Raw genomic sequence first — 23,591 nt, 5'->3', positions numbered from 1 at the left:
CATCTTTGTGCCTGGCCCTGGGCTAGGGGGCAGTGAGCGAGATACAGCCCTGCCCTCCCAGGGCTCCGAGGGCACTGGTGGGACAGACACCTTCTCCGCTCCCCTTGGCGGCAGGTGGGGGCCTGATCTGACAATACCAATTACAAGAGTTTGGCCAACACATGGTTTGTCAGCAAACTTGACCTACAGATTTTCTGCTCAGGCCGAGTAAAGACCCACAGCACTCACAATGGCCTCCCACGTGACCTGGTTCCTCAAGTCCTGTTTACAAATGCTATTTTTTCCCTACTGTTCTTAGTGTTGGTTATTATTAGTGTAAATATACACAACATAAAATTTACCATTTTAACTCTTTTTAGGGTACGATTCAGTGACATTAATATATTCACTATTCGGTTCCAGAAATATTCCCTCGTCCCAAACAGAAACTCTGGGCCCATTAAACAATAATTCCTTGTTCTTCCTTCCCCCAGCCCCTGACAACCCCTCTTCTACTTTCTGTCTCAATGGATTTGCAGATTCTAGACGCCTCACGTGGGAGAAATCATACATATCTGTCCTCTAACATCTGGCGTGTTTGGCACAGCATGTAAGACGGTATGGGTGAAATGAATACTCACTTAGCGTAGCGTTTTCATTTGTTCCTATTGTGGTATATTCCAGAACCTCATTCCCTTTTAAGGCTGAATATGACTTCCTTGTATGGCTCGACCCCATTTTGTTTATTCGTTCATCTGTTGCTGGACATTGGGTTGTTTCCACCTTTTTTGCCACTGTGACTAATGCTATTATAAACATTTGTGTGGAAGTATCTTTTTGAGCCCCTGCTTTCAATCCTTCCAAGGCATAGACCTAGAAGTGGAGTTGCTGGATCATATGGTCGTTTTATATTTAACTTTTTGAGGAACCCCCATACTGTTCTCCATGGTGGCTGCCATTTTACATTCCCACCACAGTGCGTGAGGGGTGCCATTTTACATTCCCACCACAGTGCGTGAGGGGTGCCATTTTACATTCCCACCACAGTGCGTGAGGGGTGCCATTTTACATTCCCACCACATCCTTGCCAATATTTGTTTTTTTCTGGTGTTGTTTTCGTAATAGCCATCCTATTGGGTGTGAAGTGATATCCCGTCGTGCCTTTTTAAAAAAAAAAAATTTATTTTTAAGTAATCTCTCCACCCACCACAGTGCTCGAACTGAGGACCTCAAGATCAAGAGTCCTGTGCTCCAGTGACTGAGCCAGCTAGGCACCCCTCCCATTGTGCTTTTGATTTGCATTTCCCTAATGTGCATTTTTTCATGGGCTTATTGGCCATTTGTATATCTTCTTTGGAGAAATGTCTGTTCAAGTCTTTTGCCAATATTTGAACTGGATTTTTTTTTGTCTTTATATATCGTGGATACTAATCCCCTACCATATATATGATTTGTGAGTACTTTCTTCCCTTCTGTGGGTTGCCTTTTCACTCTGTTGATAGTGTCCTTTGATGAACAAAAGTTTTTAATTTTGATAAAGGTCCATTTCTCTATTTTTTGCCTGTGCTTTTGGTGACCTGTCTGTGAAACCCTTCAAAATCCAATATCATGAAGATCTCCCCCCATGTTCTTTTTCTAATAGTTTTTTAAAAACTGTGATTTCTGGGGCTCCTGGGTGGCTCAGTCGTTAGTGTCTGCCTTCGGCTCAGGGCGTGATCCCGGCGTTCTGGGATCGAGCCCCACATCAGACTCCTCTGCTGGAAGCCTGCTTCTCCCTCTCCCACTCCCCCTGCTTGTGTTCCCTCTCTTGCTGGCTGTCTCTCTCTGTCAAATAAAATCTTTAAAAAATAATAATAAAATAAAATAAAAACTGTGATTTTTCTCCCATCCTCACAATGATTCATCTAAAAATTGTGTGGTTTTTGCTCTCATGTTAGGTCTTTGACTCATTTTAATTTTTGTATGTGGTAGAAGGTAAGGAACCAACCCTCTCTCTCTCTCTCTCTCTCTTTTTTTTTTTTTTTTTGCATGTGAATATCCAGTATTCCCAGCCCAAACTGCTGAAAAGACCATCCTTTCCCTATTGAATGTTCTTGGCACCCCTTTGAAAATAATTGACCTTTTTTTTTTTTTTTAAATAATTGACCATTGTTAAAAAATAAACTTTTTTTTCTGATACTCCTATGCATGTGAAATTAGAAATTAATAAATTTGGGGATGCCTGAGTGGCTCAGTCTGTTAAACGTCAGACTCTTGGTTTCAGCTCAGGTCATGATCTCATGGGTCATGAGATTGAGCCCTGCGTCAGGCTCCGTGCTCAGTGGGGAGTCTGCTTGAAGATTCTCTCTCTCAGTCCCACCCTCCACACATGTGCTTACTGTCTCTCTAAAATAAATAAAGAAATCTTTTTAAAAATTAAAATTAATAAATTTGTACACCTTTTCTCCTGTTAACCTGCCCATTGTCAGCTTATTTCGCAGACCCAGCCATTGAACGTAGGAGGGTACAAGGCAAGTCTCCTCTCTCCTATGCTCTCTGGCAAGGGTGATGGGAGATCATTGGCTGGAATCTTCTGCTCACTCCAGAGGCTGCCGCTGAGAGCCCCTGGGGCCTGGCAAGACGGAAAAGGGAAGGATTCTTCTCAGTCTCCTGGATCTCTGCTCGGGGCCTGATCAAGCCAAGTCATGCAAAGCTCTGGCCTGCCTTCCCTTCCTCAATGGACGGTCGCTGAGAAAACATTTGTGTCAACCCGTTCTTTGGCTGGAGCGACCCTTGTGCTTTTGTTGGAGTGCTCTTGCTTGTACCTATCCTTTCCCTTCCAGAGATGGTCCCCGTGCACTTCTGCCTCTGTCTCTTGTGCTGTTGGTCACAGGAAAGTCACAGGGTAGGACAAAGGCATGGGTCCTGCAAGCCTGATGTTCAAGCTGGCTTCACAGCCCGGCGAGTCCGTGGTTCTCGCCAGCCTGGCGTCTACCTGGACATGCTTTGCTGTGGGTCGCCAATAAAAAACCCAAACCGGATGAGATGCTCTTCTCACCTCCTGTCGTGTCCTGAGAGCTGGGCTCTAACCCCTGGGAGTACTCCCTCTGGTTCCGCAGATGCAGGTTGTCTGCTTGTATTGAGGGGCTGGCCGGCAGGCTAGGGACCCGAGATGCCAAGTGACACACAGGTTTTGGACAGTGCCAGACCTCAGGGGACTTTGTCTTAACGAGGGGTCCCAGTCTGTGTCGTCTCTACTCACGCTGTCCTTTCAGTGCCGGGAAAGTCCCGTCTCGGTATCACCTGCCCGTTGTCGCAGATTATCGGGTCTGTGACTGCAGGTGTCTCGTTTTTGTGGAAGACCGAAGACATGAATAAATGCTTTTTTTTTTTTTAACCACCTGTGGCAACGACAGTCTTTGCTTTCTTGGCTATCTTCCGGAGCGGCCTTTTCGATCCTGGCAGCCACCTCTTCTGCACCCATCCAGGGGATGCCTCTTGTATCCCTGCTGAACATTCATTCTTAGTCAGGAAAGTTAACTCTGGGTCTCTCCGTGGAAGGACTTACCGGGTTGAGTCGCTACTGCACCGGATATACCCTTTGAAGAGCTGACTCGTCAACGGCCAGAGAGGGATCCTTTGATTTGGAAAAACTTGTACATTGGAAAAAGATTTTGGACAGCATTCATGCTCAACGAATGTCTCCACAAATTAGTACCTTTAAAAAGAAAACCACAGGCCCATCACGGAACCACTTGAGGCCCCCAACATCGGTAAATCAAGATTCAATACTTAACCTAACTGCAGTTTGAATCCCCTCAGAAATGTAGCCTTTAACCAGCCAACGTGGAATGTCCCAGAGGCAATCCCCTGAGACACCTGCCCCCTTAGGAGAATAACACTGGCTCAGCAAAGCATTTCTAGTAAACCCTTCCTTCCTCCCTTCCTTCCTCTTTCTCCCTGCCTTCCTCCTTCTCATCTCCTTTTTCTGCTTCTTCTCTTCCTCCTTCGTCTTTTCTCCTTTTTCTTCTCCTTCTTCTTCTCCTTCTCGTCCTCCTCCTTCTTTTCCCTCTTTTTCTCCTTCTTCTCTTCCTTCTCCTCCTTCTCCTCATTATTTTATGCCTTCTCTCCGCCTTTATAAACCTTCCCTTTCCTTCAGCTCAGTGGAGCTCCCCTCTGCTTGCTGGATGGGATGCTGCCTGATTCATGAAGCATTTAATAAAGGCCATTAGACCCTTAAGTTTACTCAGTTGAATTTTGCTTTTTAATAGTACCTGAGATCGAACTGAAAGGAGGACACAAAAGAGCACTGGGGCTAGCCTTAGGGGCTCCCTTAACAAGATTAAATAACAGAAACCAGATTTAGAACAAAAATTAAGATCCACATTCATGGTAAATTCCCCTTCTCTGTACTCCTTATGTCCCTTTGCCCCCAAAGCCCTGTCCCTGGGCCCCTGCCTCTAACCCCCGCCTCCTCAGCAAATTCCTTTAATCCCTAAAACTCCTCTGACTTACCCAGAAAATCCCTCAAACACCCAGCAGCCAGCATGAACTTTCCTTTCCCTGCAAGAATTCCAGAAAGCACTCTGGCCTGATGGCTGGGCCCAGGGGACACAGGTTACTTCCGAAAGTGCTGATGGAAAGGAAGAGAATTTGGCAGAGGCTCTGGGAACGTGGTCCTCGTGGCCCCTGCTGACTCCTCCTATTTCCCAGGGCTCCAGAATCAAGACCCAGCAGCTTCAGGCCTTCCCCTGCAATGCCCTTCCTGAATGCGTCCTGGACCCCCACTGAACATAGCTTCTAGCCCCTGGATGGCAGCAGACCTTTTAAACTACAAAGCCCCTTTCCTCCTACTTTCAGAAAATGCGACCTAACTTAGAAAGTTGGAGAGATTAGTGGTCATGTATTTGTAACCCGCTCCTGGGGAGCTTGACTGGCTTTTAGGGGGTGTCTTTCCCATCCGTGATTAGACTGTAGTTATAGGCCAAGACCTCCTGGAGAGAACGCCCCAGCCTGGGGAAACAGGTGACCAGAACCCCTCCCAGCCCTCCTCCAGATGACCAGGAAGTGACGCAGGTGGGCGCCCTAGTCAAGGCCTGATGGGACTCATTCTAGAGGCCTTTCCCCCGGAGGTGAACCTGGCGGGGGGTTCAGTTGTGCACCCAGGGAAGGCCAGCACCCTCTGCACCTTTGCAGACGTGTTACCCAGGCTTCTCAGAAACACTGAATCACACTCAGAAGCCCCACAACACAGACATCGTCTCGTTTCTACTTTAATTGGAAACCTTCTCCCTGTTACAAGGAGGCAAATCCCAAAATAGTGTGGCTGGCCGGGCTGGACCATCTCTCAGCGCTGTTATACACACTGCTTCTCGATTCTTTGCAAACAGCTTGCAGGGGAGCGGGAGGAAAAAGGAATTAAAAGTCAGCGGTCCTTGCCTGGCGGGCTGAGTCTCTAGAAAAACAGAAGTTGGCCCTGGGAGTGACTCAAGGTCCACCCGTTTCTCTTGCCGACTGCAGAGCCTGTGTGGGTCAAGACCGCGGCGGACACTGCGGAAGCCAAGGCCAAGGGGCGCCTGGGGGGCTCCGTCGATAAAGCGTCTGCCTTCGGCTCAGGTCATGATCCCAGGGTCCTGGGATCGAGCCCCATGACTGAGAGGGGAGCCTGCCTCTCCCTCTCCCTCTGCCGCTCCCCCTGCTCATGCTCCCTCTTTTCTTCTTCTTGGCCGAGGCCAAGGTGCTGGGCAAACAACTGTCCTGCACTTGAAACAAAGGGAAGCTTAACTAACAATCTCCAGAGACCCCTGCACCCTTGGATGGTCCATTCTCCCCCCTCTGTGGGGCAAGGGCAGTCAAACACCAGCCCCCGCCACGCACCTTGGAGGATCGGAACTGGTTTTCTCGATTGGTGCTGGTGCAACTTTGCCTACTGCTGGCCCAGGGCCCTCACCTCCAGCCTCCACCGCTAATTCCACCCACAGCGGCAGGGTCTCCGGACAACCTGTTGCATTGCCTCCCTCAGGGCCCCTGAGGTCCTCAGGCTCCCTTTTTGCCCACCAGGCCTTTGTGATTTTTCCGACCCCTCACTCCGCCAATCATCGTTCAGGTAGAGATATGTTCTGTAAATGCAATGCCACCATACGATGTAATAAATACGATGTCTTCTAGTCCCTGCCCTCACACCGAACCGCCAAGCACCTACGCTCCCTAATAGAGGCCGATGCAAATTCCTCTGAGGAGGACTTGGCCTAAAATAGGTCTCAATTCAGGGCGCCTGGCAGACTCGGTCAGAAGGGCATGTGACTCTTGATCCCGGAGTTGTGAGTTCGAGTCCCATGTTGGGGGTAGAGATTACTTAAAGATAAAATCTTGGGGGGAAAAAAGGTCCCAATTAGTCTTTGGGCCTCACATACAAACAGTTGGATTATTACTAAGCGCAGAACCCAGACACATTGCCTGGAAAAGGAATAAAGCTTTCTCATGGGGGACCATCTCCCTCCTGCCTCCCCCCTCCCTCTTCTTCCCTACCTTTCCCCTCTCCCTCTCCCCCACCCCGTGTGCAGAATAAGGAACTGAACCCACGAGACCCTATTATATCAGGATGTCCTGATCTTTACTTCCTCACCCGGTGATACTCCAATCTCACCTATAAAAAAGGAAGGAAAGTTTGATCCGGGAGAGAATCAGATCTACCAGTTTGTACGAGAGCGAAGAGCCAGGAATGGGCGAAGTTCTGGTGACCTTGTGGGCCCTACCCCAGCCACCATCGTCACCTGGTTCCCTGCTGGCACAGCCCGGCGCGCAGGAAGGGACCTCTGCTCAGCTCTCTTCCCAGCTCACTGTCTCCCGCCTCGAGATTTCTCTTTGCGTCCACTTTTAGGGGGAGATGGTGAACAAGGACTCGCATACCTCGGGGGTGCTGTGAGCGTCCCCCCATATCTTCCCAATTCTTTAAAGCTGCCTCAGACTTGTAGCCTTTACCCCAGCCTTCGCCTCCCTTGTTCAATACAGATATATATATAGAGAGATCTATATATATATATTTTAAAGATTTTATTTACTTATTTTAGAGATAGAGAGGGAGAGAGGGGGCGGGGGAGGAACAGAGGGAAAGGGACAAGCAAGCTCCACGCTGAGCTCCTGATGCAGGGCTCGATCCCACCCCCCTGAGATCATAACCAGAGCGGAAATCAAGAACTGGACGCTCAACCGACCGAACCACCCAGGCGCCTCCCCCCCCCTCCCGGTTCCATATACTGATGACCTTCTGCTCTGTAATCAGCCTAGGCAGGCTGACTTTCGACTCCTTTGTCTTCCTCGAGGCACTAGCTGAACGAGGCCATCATGCCTCCAGACCTAAACTTCCGTGGGCACAAACCACTGTCACCTGCTTAGGACCTGAGATGTCTCAGCGCGCTCGAAAACTCACCCCCAAATTCTGCCCATCCTTCTCCCCAAACCAAAACAGCAGCTTTGTAAATCTCCAGGGGCAGCTGGCGACTGCCGCCCACGGATGGCTATTTTTGCTGCCCCTGCGGAACTTTTATATGCCCTCCTCCCAGATGCTACTCACAACCCATTTCCCGGCCCTTGGGGGCAGGGACTGTCTTTGAAACTTGAAAATAAGCATCGTCCACAGCCCCGGGTCTCAGCCTCCCTGACTGACAAACCTTTTGACTTCACGCTACCGGGAGGATGGTGGAAGGGCAGCGGGCATTCTAGGACAAGCTTCTGCCTCCCGGGTATGTCCCGGAGCCACCTCTCATGTCAGTTAGACCCCGGGCATCAGGCATAGCCTGGGCCTGCCAGCGGTAGTGGCAGCGGCCACCATGACAAAGCCAGGACTCTCCCCATAGAGCCCCTGTCACCTCTATGCTCCCGAGGCTGCATCTGCTCTCTTACAAGTTCACAGGACACAGCACTTTCAACTCTGCTGGCAGACCACCTGTGACCCACCCTCCATCAGCTTACAGGGCTGTGACACCGACACCCGGCACTCTCCTCTCCCTCCCTGTTGGGGGTCCCTGCTCCGTTCACCATTGCAATGGTACAAAGGGTCTCCGGGCCACCAGGGGAACTCTTAGCGCCCCCCCCCCCCCGCCCCACAAACAACCCAGACTTATCTCTATTTTGTGATGGTTCCTGCAGATGAAACTGGCAGGGCAGCAGAGTGGGCCCCCAGCATAGTTTCCCCACACGAAGCATGGGAATCATACCTACTCCTTCCCCGCAGGAAACTCAGCCCAAGGCTCCGAGCTCAGAGCTCTCCCTAGAGCTTACACAGCAGGAAAGGAGAAAACTGCCACCATCCACACCAATTCTGGCTGTGCTTTTAGAGTCTGCTGCACTGCTGACACACCTAGAAATCCCACAGATTCTTTTTTTTTAAGATTTCATTTATTTGAGAGAGAAAGAGCACAAGCAGGGAGAGCAGCAAGGAGAGGGAGAAGCAGGCTCCTTGTCAGAGCAGGGAGCCCGGTGTGGGACTCGATCCTAGAACCCTGGGATCATGACCTGAGCCAAAGACAGACGCTTACCTGACTGAGCCACTCAGGTGCCTCAGGTTGTTTATTTCTAAACCAGCATTTCTGGGTATTTTTCCAGAGGCAACCACCCTGCCGAAGCACCAGTCCCAGAACCTCCTTCACAAAACACACGTTCAGTGGCACCACCCACCCCAGCTGCTCTCCCCCCACCCACTGCTCTCTCCAATAGAAGACGGTGACGTCTTCTATTAAGTAGGTTATGCTCCCTTCCGACTCAGGGCCTTTGCATAGGCTGTTCCCTCCCTGCCTGGAACTCTTCTCCACTCAATCCAGGTTCACCTGTTTACAGTGTCAGGGCTCAGCTCAAACTCATGCCTCGCTTCCTTGGCAAAGCCATGTGACCTCCCCCCATCTGCCCAGACATGGTCAGAGAGATCTTGTTCCGCCCTCACAAAACTCCTGTACGTCTTCACGGCTCTCAACATAGTGCCAGAAAAATCACAGCTAAAGTGTAAATGGCAATTATGAAAACTATCCATTTTTTTAGAAGTTTATTAATGTCTGTCTCCCCCAGTGGACTGTAAGCTCTGTGAGGGCCTGGGCTGGCTGATGTACTCCGAATACCCAGCACAGGACAGGTGCAGAACAGGTGCTCGGTAACGGCGTGCAGAGTCAACAAAATGTGAATAAATGCAGAACCCGCACAAAAAACTAGGGGTTCCAATTTCCTGGCTACAGCTTCACCTTCAACAGGCCCGGTATGAAAGATCTCTCGGGAACCCCATTCTCAGAGAAATCATCAACGAACCTACCCCCACTCAGGCGGGGAGACAAGACAAATTCTCCATAGCAGTAAGTGTTCTGAGTTTTAATGAGACGGGCACGGAGCACTCTTCGTCATATCTCTATGGGGCGGGGGGCGGGGGGGCCTCGGATCTCAGCTTCAGGTTGGGATTACAAAGTGGGGGAGGTGGATTAATGTGAGTGGGACTGGGGGGCCAGGGCTGGAGACAAAAGAGGACAGAGAGTTTGCTAACCCCAGACCCTGAGCCTAGCCGGAAATCCAAGTCCCTGTAGCCTCCAGTGGCCAACCTAGGGAATAGACACCGTGTGTGTGGTCCCTATCTGCAGATCAGTGTCATAATGCACCCAAAGTACCTGGGCAAGACTGTCTCAGGCCCTAAGTGCCTGAAGAGTGCCACTGCCAGCCTGGAGAGTCAGGAGGAGACCCATCTTGTAGCTAGAACTTGGATACAAAATGCCATTGTGGTTTGGAGGGTGGGGAGGACATAACAACTTGGTCTAGAGGGTCTGGAGGAGATGCCATCTTAGGCCTGGAAAACTGGGAGGGCTCCCTTGTGTCAGGAGGGGGCCTCACCTTGGGCCTGATGAAGGAAACCATGGGCCCCGGTGGGGGGGGGGGTCTATGAAGTTCAGAATCAGGTGGATAGTATAAGCAGAATGGGAGAGTATAAGCAGAATGGGAAAGGTAAAAGAAGCAAAACTAATCCTAAAGGTACAGCTGGACTCAGGAAACAAGATGGGGCCGAGCGGGTACGGCTAAACCAAAGGATTGGAAGCTAGGAGCTGGCAGAACAAGGACTAGGAGATGGAACCAGGGCCAGGCCTGAGGAGCACAAAAAGGGCCCAGCCTAGGGGGACAAAATTCCAGGAGTGGGGCCAGGACCAGAGGCAGAGCCAAGGGAGTGAAGTGAAGGAAGATGCTTTGAAATCTGCAGCAGATTCTGGCGCTCCTATGGGAAGAAGCAAGACCAGCCCCCTGAGCAAAAACCAAACTCAAGAAAGGCAGAGCACAAGGAAAGGTGAAGCAACGTGAGACCCCACGATGGAGAAAGATCAAGGAGCTACCGGTTACCAGAGGCTGGAACCAAGCCCCAGGGACACGCCTGGAACCAGGGAGCAGACAGGGACAGGACCCGGGGGTAGGAACCAGATGCTAGAGGCAGGGCAGGGCTATTATATTACTATCCCCACCCCCCATCACGCAGCTTTATCCAGGGGCCAGGCTCACCCTGAGGGTGACAACAAGATGCCCAGGGAGCTACACAGGTACAGGACCAGGTCCCAGAGGCCTCAAGGGCTACTCCTAGGGCGCAGAGTCAGGCGGGGCAGTGGGTTCCTGCTAGGCCCGCGGTCCCGGTTCTTGCTCAGGTTCGGTCCCCGGCACGCCGCGGATGTCGGGGAGCAGGCGGCAGCCGGCCACTATGTCCAGGCGCTCGGCCAGCGCGCAGAGGTCCCCCCGCGCCAGGCGCACGCTGTGGGCCGCGGCCAACCCAGCCGCCTGGGCTGCCGCAAGCCTACTGGCTAGGGCGGCCACGTCGCGGCCCGCGCGGCGGTACACGCCGCTCACCGCGGCCGCCACGTCGTGGTCCAGCCGCGCCTGGCTCTCGGCCAGCCGGAGCTGCAGCAGCGAGCGCGCGGGGGCCGGCGCCGGGGTCTCCTCCGCGCCCCAGGCCTCCCCGGCCGTGTCCCGCTGCACCACCAGCGGAGGCAGGTCCCCCGGCGCGGCGGTCTGCTCCGGCTCCGAGTCCGAGTCGGTTTCCGCGGCCTCCCCGGCCACCCGCAGCCCCGTGGGGCGGCCGCGCGTCGGGCCCGAGGGGCCCAGGTACAGCTCCTCCTCCGACGAGGACGCAGAGAGCTCCGAGTCCGTCTCGGCCGCCTCCCCCGGCACCACCGTCTCGGGCCTCCGCGGCGGCCTCCGCCGACGACCCTGGGACGCCATGGCGCGGAACTAGGGAGAAGAGGGGCGAAGGGACGGCATGAGAGGTGCCCGGCGGTGCTTACAAGGCGCAGCTTCTGGATTCCCAACCCCTTCACTGACTAGCTGAGCAATTTGGGGCCATCTGCGCCCCCTGCCCGGGCCCCAGTTTCCTCTTCTGTAAACGGGCTCATCATCCCTGCTGTCAGAGATAATGGGAGCCACTGGACCCCACCCTCTGTGTACTGATGGGGGAACTGAGGACCAGACGGATGAAGGCTCTGAGGCCCGAGATCCCACAGTCCCAACCCCAGCAGTTTCCGATTTTGCCTTCTAGCAGAGGCCACACCCTCCACACCTCCGAGCCTGTATCAAATCCGGAAGCACACGGGCTCCTGAGCTGCTCAGGGACCAGTGCCAGGGTCATAAAAAGGGTGGACAGCCCAGCTGGACTCTGGGGAGCGTGCACGAGTGGGGCCGCGGGGGAGCGCTATCACCGAAGACAGTACCTGGTTACCGAAGCTCCGAGCCCGCAGGATCCGCTACGCAGCCGAAACGCTCTGTCTTCCCCGAGGGAGGAGGGTGACAGCCGCAACCAATAGGGGAGCACGCTGGGCGGGCACGGCGGCCAAACACGTGGGCCGCTCGGCTACCTACCAGGAAAGCAAGCCCTCAAAACCAGCTGTGTGTATGGGGGGGGAGGAGGGAGATGAATAGTCACGTGAGTATAGGTACGACCAGTAGGAAAGCGGCTGGGCTGGCGCTTCCGGATTGTGCTGCTTGGCGAGTGGACAAATAGAAATTTTTAAAAACTGAGGTTTGTCTCAGGTAACCAGTGAGTCGGCCAATGGAAATGCTCGGCAACCCGGAAGCAGCCTGGAGACGAAGGGGAGGGGCGGAGATGCTGTCACGTGCGGCCAATGAAAAGAGGCCCTCCCTCTAAGTCTCCCGGGTTCACGCGCGCACCATGTGAGCCCGGTAGGCGGGGCTAGCCTGCAACCCCAGTGGAGGCGGCGGTGGACGGGCTCGCGCCTAGATGCAGGAGGCGGGGCTTGTCCAGCCGGGCCAATGAGAGCACGAAGCGCTGGACGGTCGTTGGGCGCGAGGCCGGCGCATGGCGGACGCGGCGCTGTTCGAGTTTCTGCACACGGAGATGGTGGCGGAGCTGTGGGCGCACCACTCCGACCCTGGCCCTGGGGTGAGCGCCGGTTCCCGGGGTGGGGAGGAGGCGCGGGCCGCGCCGGGAAGGCCGGGTCGAGGCCCTGGTGAGCGCGGAGCGCGGAGGGCGGGTCAACGGTCCCGGGTCGAACTCCGACCCCACCCCTGCCTCGCTAGGTGCTGGTCCCTCCTCTGTGAAGTGGGGATCGCAGCAGGGCCGGCCTCGCGGGTTACTGCTAAAAGTGAGCGAGGCAGCTCCGGCTAAAGCTTAGCTCAAGGCCTAGCACAGAGTCAGCAGGTAATAATTATAATAATTACTATTATTGGACTGTACCAAGGAGTGACTGCCTGGGTTGAATCCCGCCTGCTCCACTAAGTAGGTGTGAAAGCCAGTGACTCAAGCCCCTGTGTGCCTCAGTTCCTCCTTAGTAAAATGGGGATTATAACAGCACCTCAGTCTCAGAGAAGGACATGTACTCATCCAACAAACACTTATTAGGCACCTATTGTATTCCAGGCACTGTTTCCCTGTCCTTGCGAAACTTATAGGGGAGTCAAACAATAATGTGCCACTGCCTAGTGAGAAGTTCCATAAAGAAAACTTCCATAGAGGAGCGCCTGGGTGGTTCAGTCGATATTGCATCTGCCTTTGGCTCAGGTCATGATTCCAGGGTCCTGGGATCCAGCCCTGCTCAGCGGGGAGCCTGCTTCTCCCTCTGCCGCTCCCCCTGCTTGTGCTCTCTCTTGCGTGTGCGCGCTCTCTCTCTCTAATAAAATCTTTAAAAAAACAAAAAACTTCCATAGAGTCATGAAAAAAATAGGGATGGAGTGATTGATGGTGGGGGAGAGCCTCCCCGAGGAACTGACTGTAGGTTAAGGCGGGGTGGGGGTGGGGTGAGGGGGGCGGAGCACATTCCAGAAGGAAAGGAACAACAGGTGCAAAGCCCTGAGGTAGGAGCATGCTTGGCATTTTGGAAGTTGGTTCTTCTGAGGAATAAATGACTCAAACTTTAAAGCACTTAGGGTGATGTCAGGGACCTAACCCGCCCCCAGAACATGGGAGCTCTTGTTATAAAATCTGTTACCAAAAAGAAAGGGTTGGGGAGAGAATAAGGTGCTTGAGAAGTGAGTGCTGTGATAAATTTTTTTTTCATTATTATTCTTAGCATGATTATCGTCATCATCAATGTGCAAGACGTTTTTACTGGCTTAGGTTTTCTGGTTTAGGAGCCCCAAGGAGGGTGTTGCTTCTCATCTCAACATATTTTCTTTTGAGTTCATTCATTCCACACACTTCATCTCAGACCTACCAAGTGTCAGGCCCTGTGGTCGGTTCTGGGAATTCCTCAGTGAACCCTACAAAACTCCTGGTCCTCCTGGAGTGGGGGACACAATAAGATAAATGAATACAGTCTAGTATGTTAAGGAAATGCCATGAGAAAGATAAAGCGTGGGATAGGGAGTGTGCATTGGCCTGTGTGTTGGCGGGGGGCGGGGGGGGTTTCAGTGTCTCAGTACCCCATCCAGCCTGGCTTTCAAGCCAGAAACTCCGGTATTGCCGACATCAGCCTTTTCTCCCCCACCAGCAGCCCCCAACCAGGCCCTGCCCCCATTCTTTCCAAAGATGTGTGCCACTTCTCCCCACCCCTGCCCTGGAGTCCAGGCCCCTCTCTGCCCCTGTGCCAGCCTCCTCCCTCATCTCTCAGCTCATTTCACCTGTCATATCTTCACTGCATTCACATCGATTAATCCTTCAGACTTTGGCTCAAATGCCCCTTCCTCTGGGAAGCCTTCCCTGAGCACCTCCAGTCCAAGTCAGGTGTTGTTGTGAAGTTTTTGCAGCCCCCTCCCATTTGTCTTGGTAGCCCTATCACACCCAAGTGTGTATCTGAATTAGAGGTCCTCATGAGCCTTTGATTGACATCCCCCCCGCCCAGGACTGGGCACCTTGTGGGCTAGGACCAGGTCTGCCTTGATTACCGCACAGTAGGTCCTGTGCACACGTAGGTCCTCAGTGTGGGTTTGCTGAAGTGGTTGCAGCTCCTGTGCTGTGGGGGGCTGGGGTGGGGACTGGGATTTGTAATCATAAGAGCGTCTACCACAAATGAATGTTTCCTGTGCACACTCACGGGCTTCACACTCCTGATTTCATTTGATCCTCCTACCGACCCACAAGAGGTCAGCACAATCCTCCCTGCATTGTAGGCTTTGGAGCCTGAGAAACCAAGGCTTTGATGGACAGGAGCGCTGGCTCTCAAGTGGCAGAGTCAGGAATGTAACTAGGCCTCTCGCCTCCAAAGCCTAGCTGGCATTTCTCAGTGCCCCTTCCCTGGCACTCTCCCGGAGGATTTTAATGGGTTTCTGTGGCCAAGCAAGTGTGGGAAATGCTGGGTTACTCAGCTGTGCTCACCATGGGCTTTCAAAGCACACGAACGTGCCCGGGACCCAGCTGCCACGGGGATTCCCAGGCTGGGGTCCTACCCCAGAGCTCCCCAGTGCTTCCCAGGTGCAGCCAGGGGTGAGGTCTGCAGCAGTTCCCCCACGTGCCTGCCACCTGCAAGCCCCATTTTCAGGGCCATATCAGGACAACTGCTGTTTGGGGCGCCTGGGTGGCTCAGTCGGTTGAGCATCTGCCTTCAGCTCAGGTCATGATCCCAGGGTCCTACATCGTCTCAGCAGGGAGCACGCTTCTCCCTCTCCATCTGCCCCCCGCCATGCACTCTCTCTCAAATAAATAAAATCTTTTTGAAAAAGAACTGCTGTTTGCTCAGCCCTGTCTCTTCCACTCCTGGCCCCACCTCCCTCTTCCTCTTTCTGTTCCTTCTCTTTGGTGCAACAAGTATCCTGTCTGAACCAAATGCAGGTCTCCTGTTGGGTACTTGTGGCATCCCCAGCACCGTCTTCTGTCGGATTTAGTCCTCAGAACAGCCTTGCAAAATAGACATTACCATCCCATTTTACAGAGGAGGGACTGAGGCCCCAGAGGGGGTGCCTTCCCTGGGCTGCGCGGTGAGAATCTGAGGGGAAATCAGGACTCAGGCTTCAGCCTCCAAAGCTTGTCTGTGGCTTCAGGTCTGTCCTTCCCACCAGCTGTCAAGTTCCTTGAGCACAGGGATGGTGGGCTCCTTCCTCTGTCCCCAGAGCACACATGCCCAGGAGTTTTGGAGATTTCCATTTCCTGCCTGGTATGGTGGTTATCTGTGGCTGCTGAATGGATTTTTCTGGACGGTTACAGGTGGCGGGGAAGACTAGCCAGAGGAGCCAGGAGGTCAAAGGGCCTTGGTTATCTAGCAGGAAAAACCCCGGGGAGGAGGTGCCTGTGGTTTCCCCACCTCTCAGCTTTGAAGATAAGGAAAGCCTGGGGGCAAAGGAGTTAATCCTCCACACAGCAGGAGCCCTGGCAGGTGGCCCAGGAGGAGCCCTGCTGGGCCAGACCTTCCTCCTCCCAGACCCAGCGAGTGCCCGTGCCAGCCTGGGTACCTGGGGGTGGGGGCAGCAGCTATCAGATGCAGCCCCTGCCCTCGGAAAGAGCCTGGGGAACCCCCCATTCCTGGCAGAGTTGTCCCCCAGGGACAGAGCCCTGGACGGGCACCATGCACTTGAGGCCAGGGAGCTAGCGGTGGGAGCTTGGGCTCTGTCCTGTGAGTGGTGGGAGCCATAGAAGGTTTAAGCCGAGGTGCAGTGGGTACAGATCTACTTTTTAGAAAGGCCTCCCAGGCCACGTGAATGAGCCTGAAGGGACACGAGGCTGGCCGGCTGCGGCAGGGACCCAGAGCACAGGCAAGCACTCAGCCTGGGGTAGGAGGAATTAGGCCTGGGGGCTTTGGGAGTGTTGGGGGAGAAGGCGGGATCTGGGGGTGTCTGGGACCGCCTGGGTGGATGCGGGAGGTGAGTCCAGGGCCGCAGGGTGGGAGGTGTGCTGGCTTTCCACGCTTGCTCATTCTTACTCACTGCACTTCTGGGTCTCTTGGGGCTGTGCACCTGGGGGAAGGAGGACGTCCCCTCTCTCTGTGCTCCTTTCAAGGCAGGAGCCCAGGCAGCTCGTCCCCCAGGTCCCCCAGCAGGGCCTGCACAGATCACTGCGGGCCAGGGCATCAGAAGAGGCAGAAGGAGTCCAGCGTGGGGCCCCCACCCACTCCCCGTCTTTAGGCCAGGATGGTCTCTGCAAGTCCAGTGCTCAGGGTGCACGGGAGGCTCCCATCGCTTGTTTGCCCATCCTTCTCCTTGGGGCTCGGTGGCACTTTTCCGTCTGAACACTTGAACCTCCCTGCAGGGAGCACCCTCTTCCCTTACTGTCTCTTCGATTCTTCTTCCACATGGTTCCAGCGCATCTTCTTGGCCCTCAGATGAACACTGGACTGTCTGGGTCCCTTCCAGGCGACTTACAACTTCTCGGCCAGTTTTTTCCACCTCGTGGGTTTTCTTGACAGCCTGGGGGGCTTTATCCCCCTTACAGATGTTATTTCTACTACCATACTTCCCATTTCCCAGGGCTTCCCCTCTGGCTGCCCCTTCCTCCCAGCTCCCGTGCTGGTGGGGCGACGCTAGGAGGGCCTTCTCAAGGAGGCTCCCCTCTGTGTCTGCGTGATCTCCTTTCCTCTCATTGGGCTGTTGTGCAAACTCATTTGAGGTTGGGCGGGAGCGGGGGACAGCCCAGAAGTGCCCTGGCTCTGGCTCTGGCTCTGGGCTGGGCCAGGAGGATGAGAGTCCCACCCAGGCTTTCGTAAGAGTGATAAACCTCTAATCCCCGAAGAGCTTTTGTAGGGACTGCGGGAGGCTTCTGCTCCCTTCCTCCTCCACCCTCTCCCCTGTCATCTGCTCATCCTCAGCCGCTCCCTGGCACTGCCTGTCTCCCCTCCCTTTTCTGTTGTTCCCAGACCCCACCGCCCCGATCTTTCCAGTTCTAGTGAGGGTTGCGTCCGGCGGTGCCACTAGCTGGGGAGGAGCTGTTGCCCAGTGCGGGTCACGCCACCGCTGTGATGTAGCGCCAGCTGTCAGCGCCATTTCACACATGGGGAAACTGAGGCCTGGGGCCATGAGATAGCTTGCCCAAGGTCAGTAAGCAGCGGAGCCAGGCTTTGAACCCAGGCAGTCTGAAATTCACCGAAGGGAAACCTTTCCAAACCCCCTCCCCCCCCCCCCCACCGATCTCCCTCGCCTGCTGAGGACCCTGCTGACTCCCAGGCTCTCCGCCCTCAGGGCCACTGTCCTGGCTGTGACGGGGCTTCCCTGCTTCACTCCTCTCCCTTCACACTGGGCCACAGAGGAGCACCCAGAGCACGCTTTTCTCCCGGGAGCTGAAACCACCCGCTGCGCCATTAGCTCCTGCAAGGCCATTAGCTCCTGCGCACCCTCTCCCACGGGGGCCCCCTCCCCGTCCCCACCTCTCACCGCCATCTGCCACCCTCATGGCCGGAGCTGCACCCCCCATCCCTCTTCCTGCCTCCTTGCCTTGGCCCACACCCTCTGCTCGGAGTTTCCTCCCCTTCCCGGGCCCCTGCTCTGAGAAGCACCCTGGGGACCCCTCCTGGGGGAGCTGGCTCTGCCCTGCTCTGGGCTGCCCGGCTCCCCTCGTATATGGGTTGCCCATTAGCTGGGCACCTGTCACCCCCCCAGGCACAGTGGCCGGCCCCTAGAGGCCACCAGGAAATGTCTGTGGAATGGACGAGAGAGTCCCCACGGGCCACGAAGGCCTCAGGGACACAGATGTGCTTGGTCAGAATGGAGGCTGGCCCTGCCTCTTTAAGGCGCTCACCTCCGGAGGGGAGGGGACACGGGAGCACGGTCACCCTGCCACCTGGCACAGAAGGCTAGCTGAGGGTGCGGCAGGCGGCGTTCTAGGTGCTGAGCTAAGTCGGCCCACGGAACAGAGCACCCCCTTCGTGGGGCTTGTCTTCCTCCCGGGGCTGGTCACCCAGGTTGACAGATGCAGAGGTGGTGAGTGACAGGGACGGTAACACTTGCTGAGCCCAGCTGGGAGCGCTTGGCCCACATTTAATCCTCATAAGGACACTGAGAGGGAGGTAGCACCACTAACACCGTCCTCTCTTTCCCCGGGAGGAGGCTGGGGCACAGGGCCCGTGTCCCCCTCACTGTCTCTCACACCTGAGCTCATCTCTGCACGCCTTAGTCATCAGCCCCCTCCCAGCACGCCAGTCCTGCTGTGCCCGAGGTCACCAGAGGCGTGCTGACGAGGGACCAGAGGGCTGGCCAGCATCAGCCAGCAGGAAGCTGTGTCATCACCAGGTCCGGTTCCCGCAGGAGGAGCACGGAATGGCGGGCAGGGGCCCAGGAGCTGGGCGGCCTGGCAGAGAAGAGGGCCACCTTGCTCGAGGACACGGGCGACCTCTGCTCGAGCTTCCCTACGCCCAGCACTTCCCCCTGAGGTGGGCCACAGCCGTGGCCACCCCACTGAGGCTGGGACAGCCGGGGGTGTCGTCCCGGCCACCCCCCCACACCCTCTGGCCATCTCGGCTTGGGAGCCAGCCCTGCCCAGGTTTGCAAGACGGCCCCGTGGCCGCAGGTGCCTGTCACCGCGCTCCTCCAAGCCCCGGTTTCCAGGTGTGAACTAGGACCTCGCTTACAGGATTGTTAAACAAGGGGTTTGTACAGAGCACCTGGCGCACGGCGCGTGCTCGAATCCCCACTCCTCTCGTCGCTGTCGGCTGCTCAGTGGCTCCCGTGCGCCAGGGCCAGTGCTGACAGCCGAGGGTCAGCCCGGGGTCCCACAGAGCTGTCCCCACTCCACAGACAGGTCAGGCTGGGATCGAGGACCCAACCTGGGCCGGGGGAGGGGAGAAGGGAGGCCTCCGAGAATGGGGACAGGGAGCCGTGAGTGAACACAGAGGCCCTGCTCCTGGACCAAGGGAGGCTGTTCCTGGGGGCAGGGGACCACCCCGGGTGCTGGAGGGACAGCTGGGTCCCAGAAGGCTGTGGAAGCCTGCCTAGGAGGCCAGGACATTGTCTCAGAGCTGGATCTAGCCAGAGAAACCCTGTCCACCATTGGGAGGGCTGTGCTGATGGCCTGTCTGACCCAGAGGGAAGACCAGAAGTTACTCCCAAGGAAGTGTGGTGGCCTGACGGAGGGTGGGCAGAAGGGCTTGGGCCTGGGGACTGCTGCCCCCTCCCGGGACTAGCTCTGCTAGATTTTCTCTGCGGAGTGTGGCGTCTCCGTACACGCTGTCCTGCTGGTTCGGATGCCTCCCTCACTCCGTTCTCTTAGGCCATGCAGAGGAAATACTACAAGTCCACGCTCCTCGGGGCCTGCCATCAGCACTGGCAGGCACATGCCTGCTGTCCCCCTCCCGGTGCCTCTGCCGCTGCTACCGTGGGACCCTGGCCTGCCTTCCCCAAGCACCTGAGGGGGCATCTCCTGCCCCGAGCCCCTCTGGGGCCCTCCCGGGCTTCCTGGCTGATGTTTTAAGGCATGACGATCACAGTGGATTTTTTTTTTTAAATGATTTTTTATTATATTATGTTAGTCACCATACAGTCACAGTGGATTTTTATAGCCTCCTGCCGGCCCGGCCAGGAGGGTGCCTCCCACCCCGTGAGCCGCGTGCCTGCTGCCACACGAGCCCTCGAGCAAGTCCCCTGGAGCCCCCGCCTGGGGTGGTCAGCGTGCTGCTTACCCACAGGGCGCCGTGGGGACACACACTGGAAACGCTCCCAATAAGTGACGGGCGTTCTCAGGAAAGAGCTGACAAGCGTGCTGAAGCCGAGCCTGGGGAACACCCCCATTTCTCCTGAAGCAAGGGGGTGATGCTGTTAAGAGCTGACGGCATCTGCGGGGGAGCATGTTGAGGGACCGACTGAAGGCCTGCACCTGCCCTGGAAGGCGCTCCCTTCTGGCTCTCCTCAGCCCCGAGTGGGCAGGGATGGGCACGTTGGTCTTAGAGTACCCTCTGCGGGTGCTATCCCAGGTGGCTCCCGGGTGGAGGTGGCCGCGGGCCCCTGAGCCTCTCTTCCCTGACCTTTTAGGGACAGAAGATGAGCCTGTCTGTCCTGGAGGGCATGGGCTTCCGTGTGGGCCAGGCCCTGGGCGAGAGGTGAGAGCGGCGCTTCCTGCCCTTCCCCTGCCCCCCCCCCCCCCCCCCCGCTGGCCTGGGGCAGGCAGGAGCTGAGGTCAAGTCCCTTCCTGGGCATGCCTGGGTGGGGAGGGTTTTGTTCCTCCAGAGGGGAGCCCAGCCTGGCTTCCTCCCTCTTCCTTACCCTGGGCTCCCCATCCCGGCCCCTCCCAGCCCCACAGCATCAGCCTGGCCCAAGCGGCTGCCACTGTCCCCCAGGCTGCCCCAGGAGACGCTGGCCTTCAGGGAGGAGCTGGACGTCCTCAAGTTCCTGTGCAAAGACCTGTGGGTGGCCGTGTTCCAAAAGCAGATGGACAGCCTCCGCACCAATCACCAGGTGTGTCGCGTGTGCCCGGGGCCCAGCTTCCCGACTCCAGGCGGAGACTGAAACCAAGGGGACGCAGGAGGAGAGCCCTCCGGAGGGAGGGTGCAGCGGCCCGCCATCGCTGGGGTGGGGGTGGGGGGGCTACACTAAACTCATCGCAAGAGCCAGATTTCCCGACTGGCAACACGGCCCCTCTCCAGGCCTCTGCCCAGTCCTCTGAGGGAAGCCAGGAGGCTGCAATGGGGGGTCACAGCTATTTCCAGAATTTCCACAATCCTCCCAAGACAGGGCCCCAGGGAGGGCAGTAGGCGCTCCTATGGTCGGCAGCATCTCTCCTCGGCCTGACAGCTGCTCTCAAGCTGGCCCGAGTCCCCACCAGGTGCCCACGCTGTGCCGGGCCCCGTCCAGCTTCTCACCACAGCTCCGGGAGGAAGGGCCTGTTCCGGTGTTCACTCCGCAAGCCACGCCGCTAGAGGGGCAGGACCAGCACAGCCCGTGGGTGGATCCGTGGCCTAGCGTGGGAAGCCCCTGGGCCCTTCTGGAGCTCTGAAGGATGGGGCCCATGACCACAGGGGTTCTGAGGCCCGGGTCCTTCCGGACTGCAGCCCAACGGGGCAGGGGGCACTGAGTCCTGGCCTTCCGTCCCCCACTGCGAACGCACAGGTGCCCCCCAGCCCCCACTGGCTCTTCTCTGTCCCCAGGGGACCTACGTCCTGCAGGACAACAGCTTCCCCCTCCTCATCCGGATGGCCTCGGGTCTGCAGTATCTTGAAGAAGCGCCCAAGGTAGGGAGGGTGCTGGGACTTGACCTCCCCCTCTTTCCTCAGCCCCCACCCCAAGGTGGGCCTCTCCTCAAGCTGAAGGGCCGGCCCATGGCCCAGGACCCAGGGGAGGAGTTGCCCCCACTGTGGAGCCCTGGGCCTGGGTGTTGGCCTCCCCGCTTCCCTGGGTGACGTGTGCCCCCCCCCCTTTGTCCCTAGTTCTTGGCCTTCACCTGCGGCCTCCTGAGAGGCACCCTCAGCACCCTGGGCATCAAGAGCCTGGTCACCGCCTCCGTGGCATCCCTGCCCACCTGTGAGTCGTGGGGGAGGGGGCCCTCCCCATCCCTCCAGTGCGGTGGGGTTCCAGAGCTTTCCTGTCCCTGCTCCCACGCCTCTGGGAGGCGGGCCCAGGCTGCTGAGCCCCTCTGACAGATGGGGAACTTGAGGCCCCAAGAGCTTAAGTCACGTTCCCAGGCCATGTGGCTGGGGCGGCCCATCCAGGTCCCTGGCCCTATGGTGCCCCCCTCCCCCCAGCCTGCTTCCCTAGGTTGTGCCAGCCCGGAGCAGAGAACTGCCGACAGACACTGAGCTGGTCTAGCAGTTGTGAACATTATTCCGGGAGGACATAATAGAAGTCAGCCTGCTTGATGCTCGATGGCGGTCCCCAAAGGGCAGCCAGGGCCCGAGGATTGCAGCCTGCCTGACAGGGTGTCCTCCTGACCCCCAGGGCCCTCCATCAGACTAGCTGGAGCTTCATGCCTCCCTGGGGCCAGCCTGCCCTCTGCTCTCCACACCCCCCCAGGTGTTTGTCCCCCTGCCGGTCCCCCAGGCCTGCTTATGGCAGGGGACCTGAGGCCAAGTGGGCAGGACCTGAGCAACACATGCCACAGAAGCCCGTGCCAGGCCCTCCTCAGAAGCCTGCGTGCTTGACCTGCATGCTCCCAGTCACCCACACGGCTCTGGGACTCGGGCCAGGTGGGCGGGGAGCAGCACCCCCTTGGCCCAGCCCAAGGCCCAGCCCGAGGCCACCCAGTGTGCCGGTGCAGGGCAGGGAGGCGCGTCTCTGCGCATCTCTGAGCTGCACGGGTGCTTTTTGCCTCGCCCCTCAGATCCCAGCCTCGAGCTAAAGCCCGCCCTTCTCTTCCAGGTAAGTTCCAGGTGGTGATTCAGAAAACCTGAGGAGCCCCAGGCCCCCACCCCCCGCTGAGCCTCACAGCCACCGCTGGCCCAGCGACCTCGGAGCACTGCTTCTGGGGGTGGCCGGAGGGCTCGTGTTGGGGACCCCGGGCTCTGTGGGTGATGGACAAGCGGGGGGGATGTGCAGGGGTCCAACTGCTTTAGGGCATCACATGTGCTCCCCAAGTGGGTGTCACACGGAGGCGGGGGTGTCCTGGGAACAAGGTGGCCCAAGCTGGGGCCAGTGTGAAGGAATCCCTGCATCGGGCCCCTCATTCTGCATGGCAGACGCCCAATAAAGGTTCTGTATGTGGGGCCAGATTTAAAGAGGAAGGTAGGGGGGGTCACTCTGAGTGCTGAAGGGGAGGGGGCATCTGTGAAGCGACGCTGTCATAGGTCTCGCAGGGGTGGGGGGGGCAGAGCCCCCTGCGCGGCTCCCCACCCCTCATCCCTCCCCTTGCAGTCCCCCCCCCCCCCCCCGCAAGGCCTGAGCCCCAGTGCTTGCTGCCTCCTGTCCTGCATGGCTGGCGGGGGAGGGCGGCCCCAGGCCCCAGCAGCCCTGCCCGTGTCAACAAGTCTGGGGCCAGCCTCCACCCGGTGGGGCGGTGGGGCGTGGGGAATGGCCCTCTCCCTGGGGAGCGGGACTGGGGCAGGCCTGGGGCTGCCAGGACTGAGGATGGACAGAGAGGGAGAAACAGGCCAGGCACCCTCATCCCTCCCACCCCCCCACCCAGATAGTAGTCCCACCCAGAACAGCAGCCCAGCTGACCTGCTCTGGGGCTGTGAGGCCTCCCTGCCTCGCCCCCACATTCAGAGCACCCAAGGGCACCGCACACCTAGATTCTACCCAGGCTCCTCTGCCTGCCGTGGCCAAGGACCCCCGCCGCAGAGCTGTGAACTGAGGCTGGGGTGAGACCCAAAGGGGAGGAGAAAGGGTCTCCT

At 57.1% G+C, this 23,591-nt stretch overlaps 2 protein-coding genes across 5 annotated transcripts; one reads left to right on the top strand and one right to left on the bottom strand.

The window, feature by feature from the left end:
- Positions 1-9,297: 9,297 nt before the first annotated feature.
- Positions 9,298-11,832, bottom strand: BLOC1S3 (biogenesis of lysosomal organelles complex 1 subunit 3). The gene is made up of 2 exons (XM_045810923.2): positions 11,673-11,832; positions 9,298-11,196 (listed from the first exon to the last, which is right to left on the bottom strand). Exon 2 carries the CDS (start codon positions 11,185-11,187, stop codon positions 10,588-10,590), a length of 600 nt encoding a protein of 199 aa, XP_045666879.1. The 5' UTR covers positions 11,188-11,196; positions 11,673-11,832; the 3' UTR covers positions 9,298-10,587.
- Positions 11,833-12,172: 340 nt separating this feature from the next.
- Positions 12,173-22,970, top strand: TRAPPC6A (trafficking protein particle complex subunit 6A). Of its 4 annotated transcripts, none has more exons than XR_006782133.2 (6): positions 12,173-12,361; positions 20,302-20,369; positions 20,562-20,724; positions 21,376-21,497; positions 21,693-21,786; positions 22,621-22,970. XR_006782133.2 is itself a non-coding variant. In XM_087870901.1 (6 exons), exons 1-6 carry the CDS (start codon positions 12,232-12,234, stop codon positions 22,650-22,652), a joined length of 564 nt encoding a protein of 187 aa, XP_087727027.1. In that variant the 5' UTR covers positions 12,178-12,231; the 3' UTR covers positions 22,653-22,970. The 4 variants fall into 4 exon arrangements, 3 of the variants coding, with proteins under 3 accessions (XP_087727027.1, XP_045666966.1, XP_045667034.1); XM_087870901.1 differs by having other exon boundaries at positions 12,178-12,361; positions 20,607-20,724; XM_045811010.2 differs by having other exon boundaries at positions 12,187-12,361; positions 21,414-21,497.
- The last annotated feature ends 621 nt before the right edge of the window (positions 22,971-23,591 follow it).

This window comes from Ursus americanus, chromosome 21 (assembly GCF_024610735.1).
Source record: "Ursus americanus isolate L20-20 chromosome 21, mUrsAme1.1.p, whole genome shotgun sequence".
NCBI lineage: Eukaryota > Metazoa > Chordata > Mammalia > Carnivora > Ursidae > Ursus > Ursus americanus.
This window is presented reverse-complemented; position numbering and strand designations above follow the sequence as displayed.

Coding starts and splice junctions, on each gene's coding strand:
- BLOC1S3 (XM_045810923.2), bottom strand. CDS start 11,187: ATGGCGTCCCAGGGTCGTCGGCGGAGGCCGCCGCGGAGGCCCGAGACG.
- TRAPPC6A (XM_087870901.1), top strand. CDS start 12,232: ATGAGAGCACGAAGCGCTGGACGGTCGTTGGGCGCGAGGCCGGCGCAT. Junction 12,362..20,301: donor ACTCCGACCCTGGCCCTGGG/GTGAGCGCCGGT, acceptor CTGACCTTTTAG/GGACAGAAGATGAGCCTGTC. Junction 21,498..21,692: donor ATCTTGAAGAAGCGCCCAAG/GTAGGGAGGGTG, acceptor CTTTGTCCCTAG/TTCTTGGCCTTCACCTGCGG.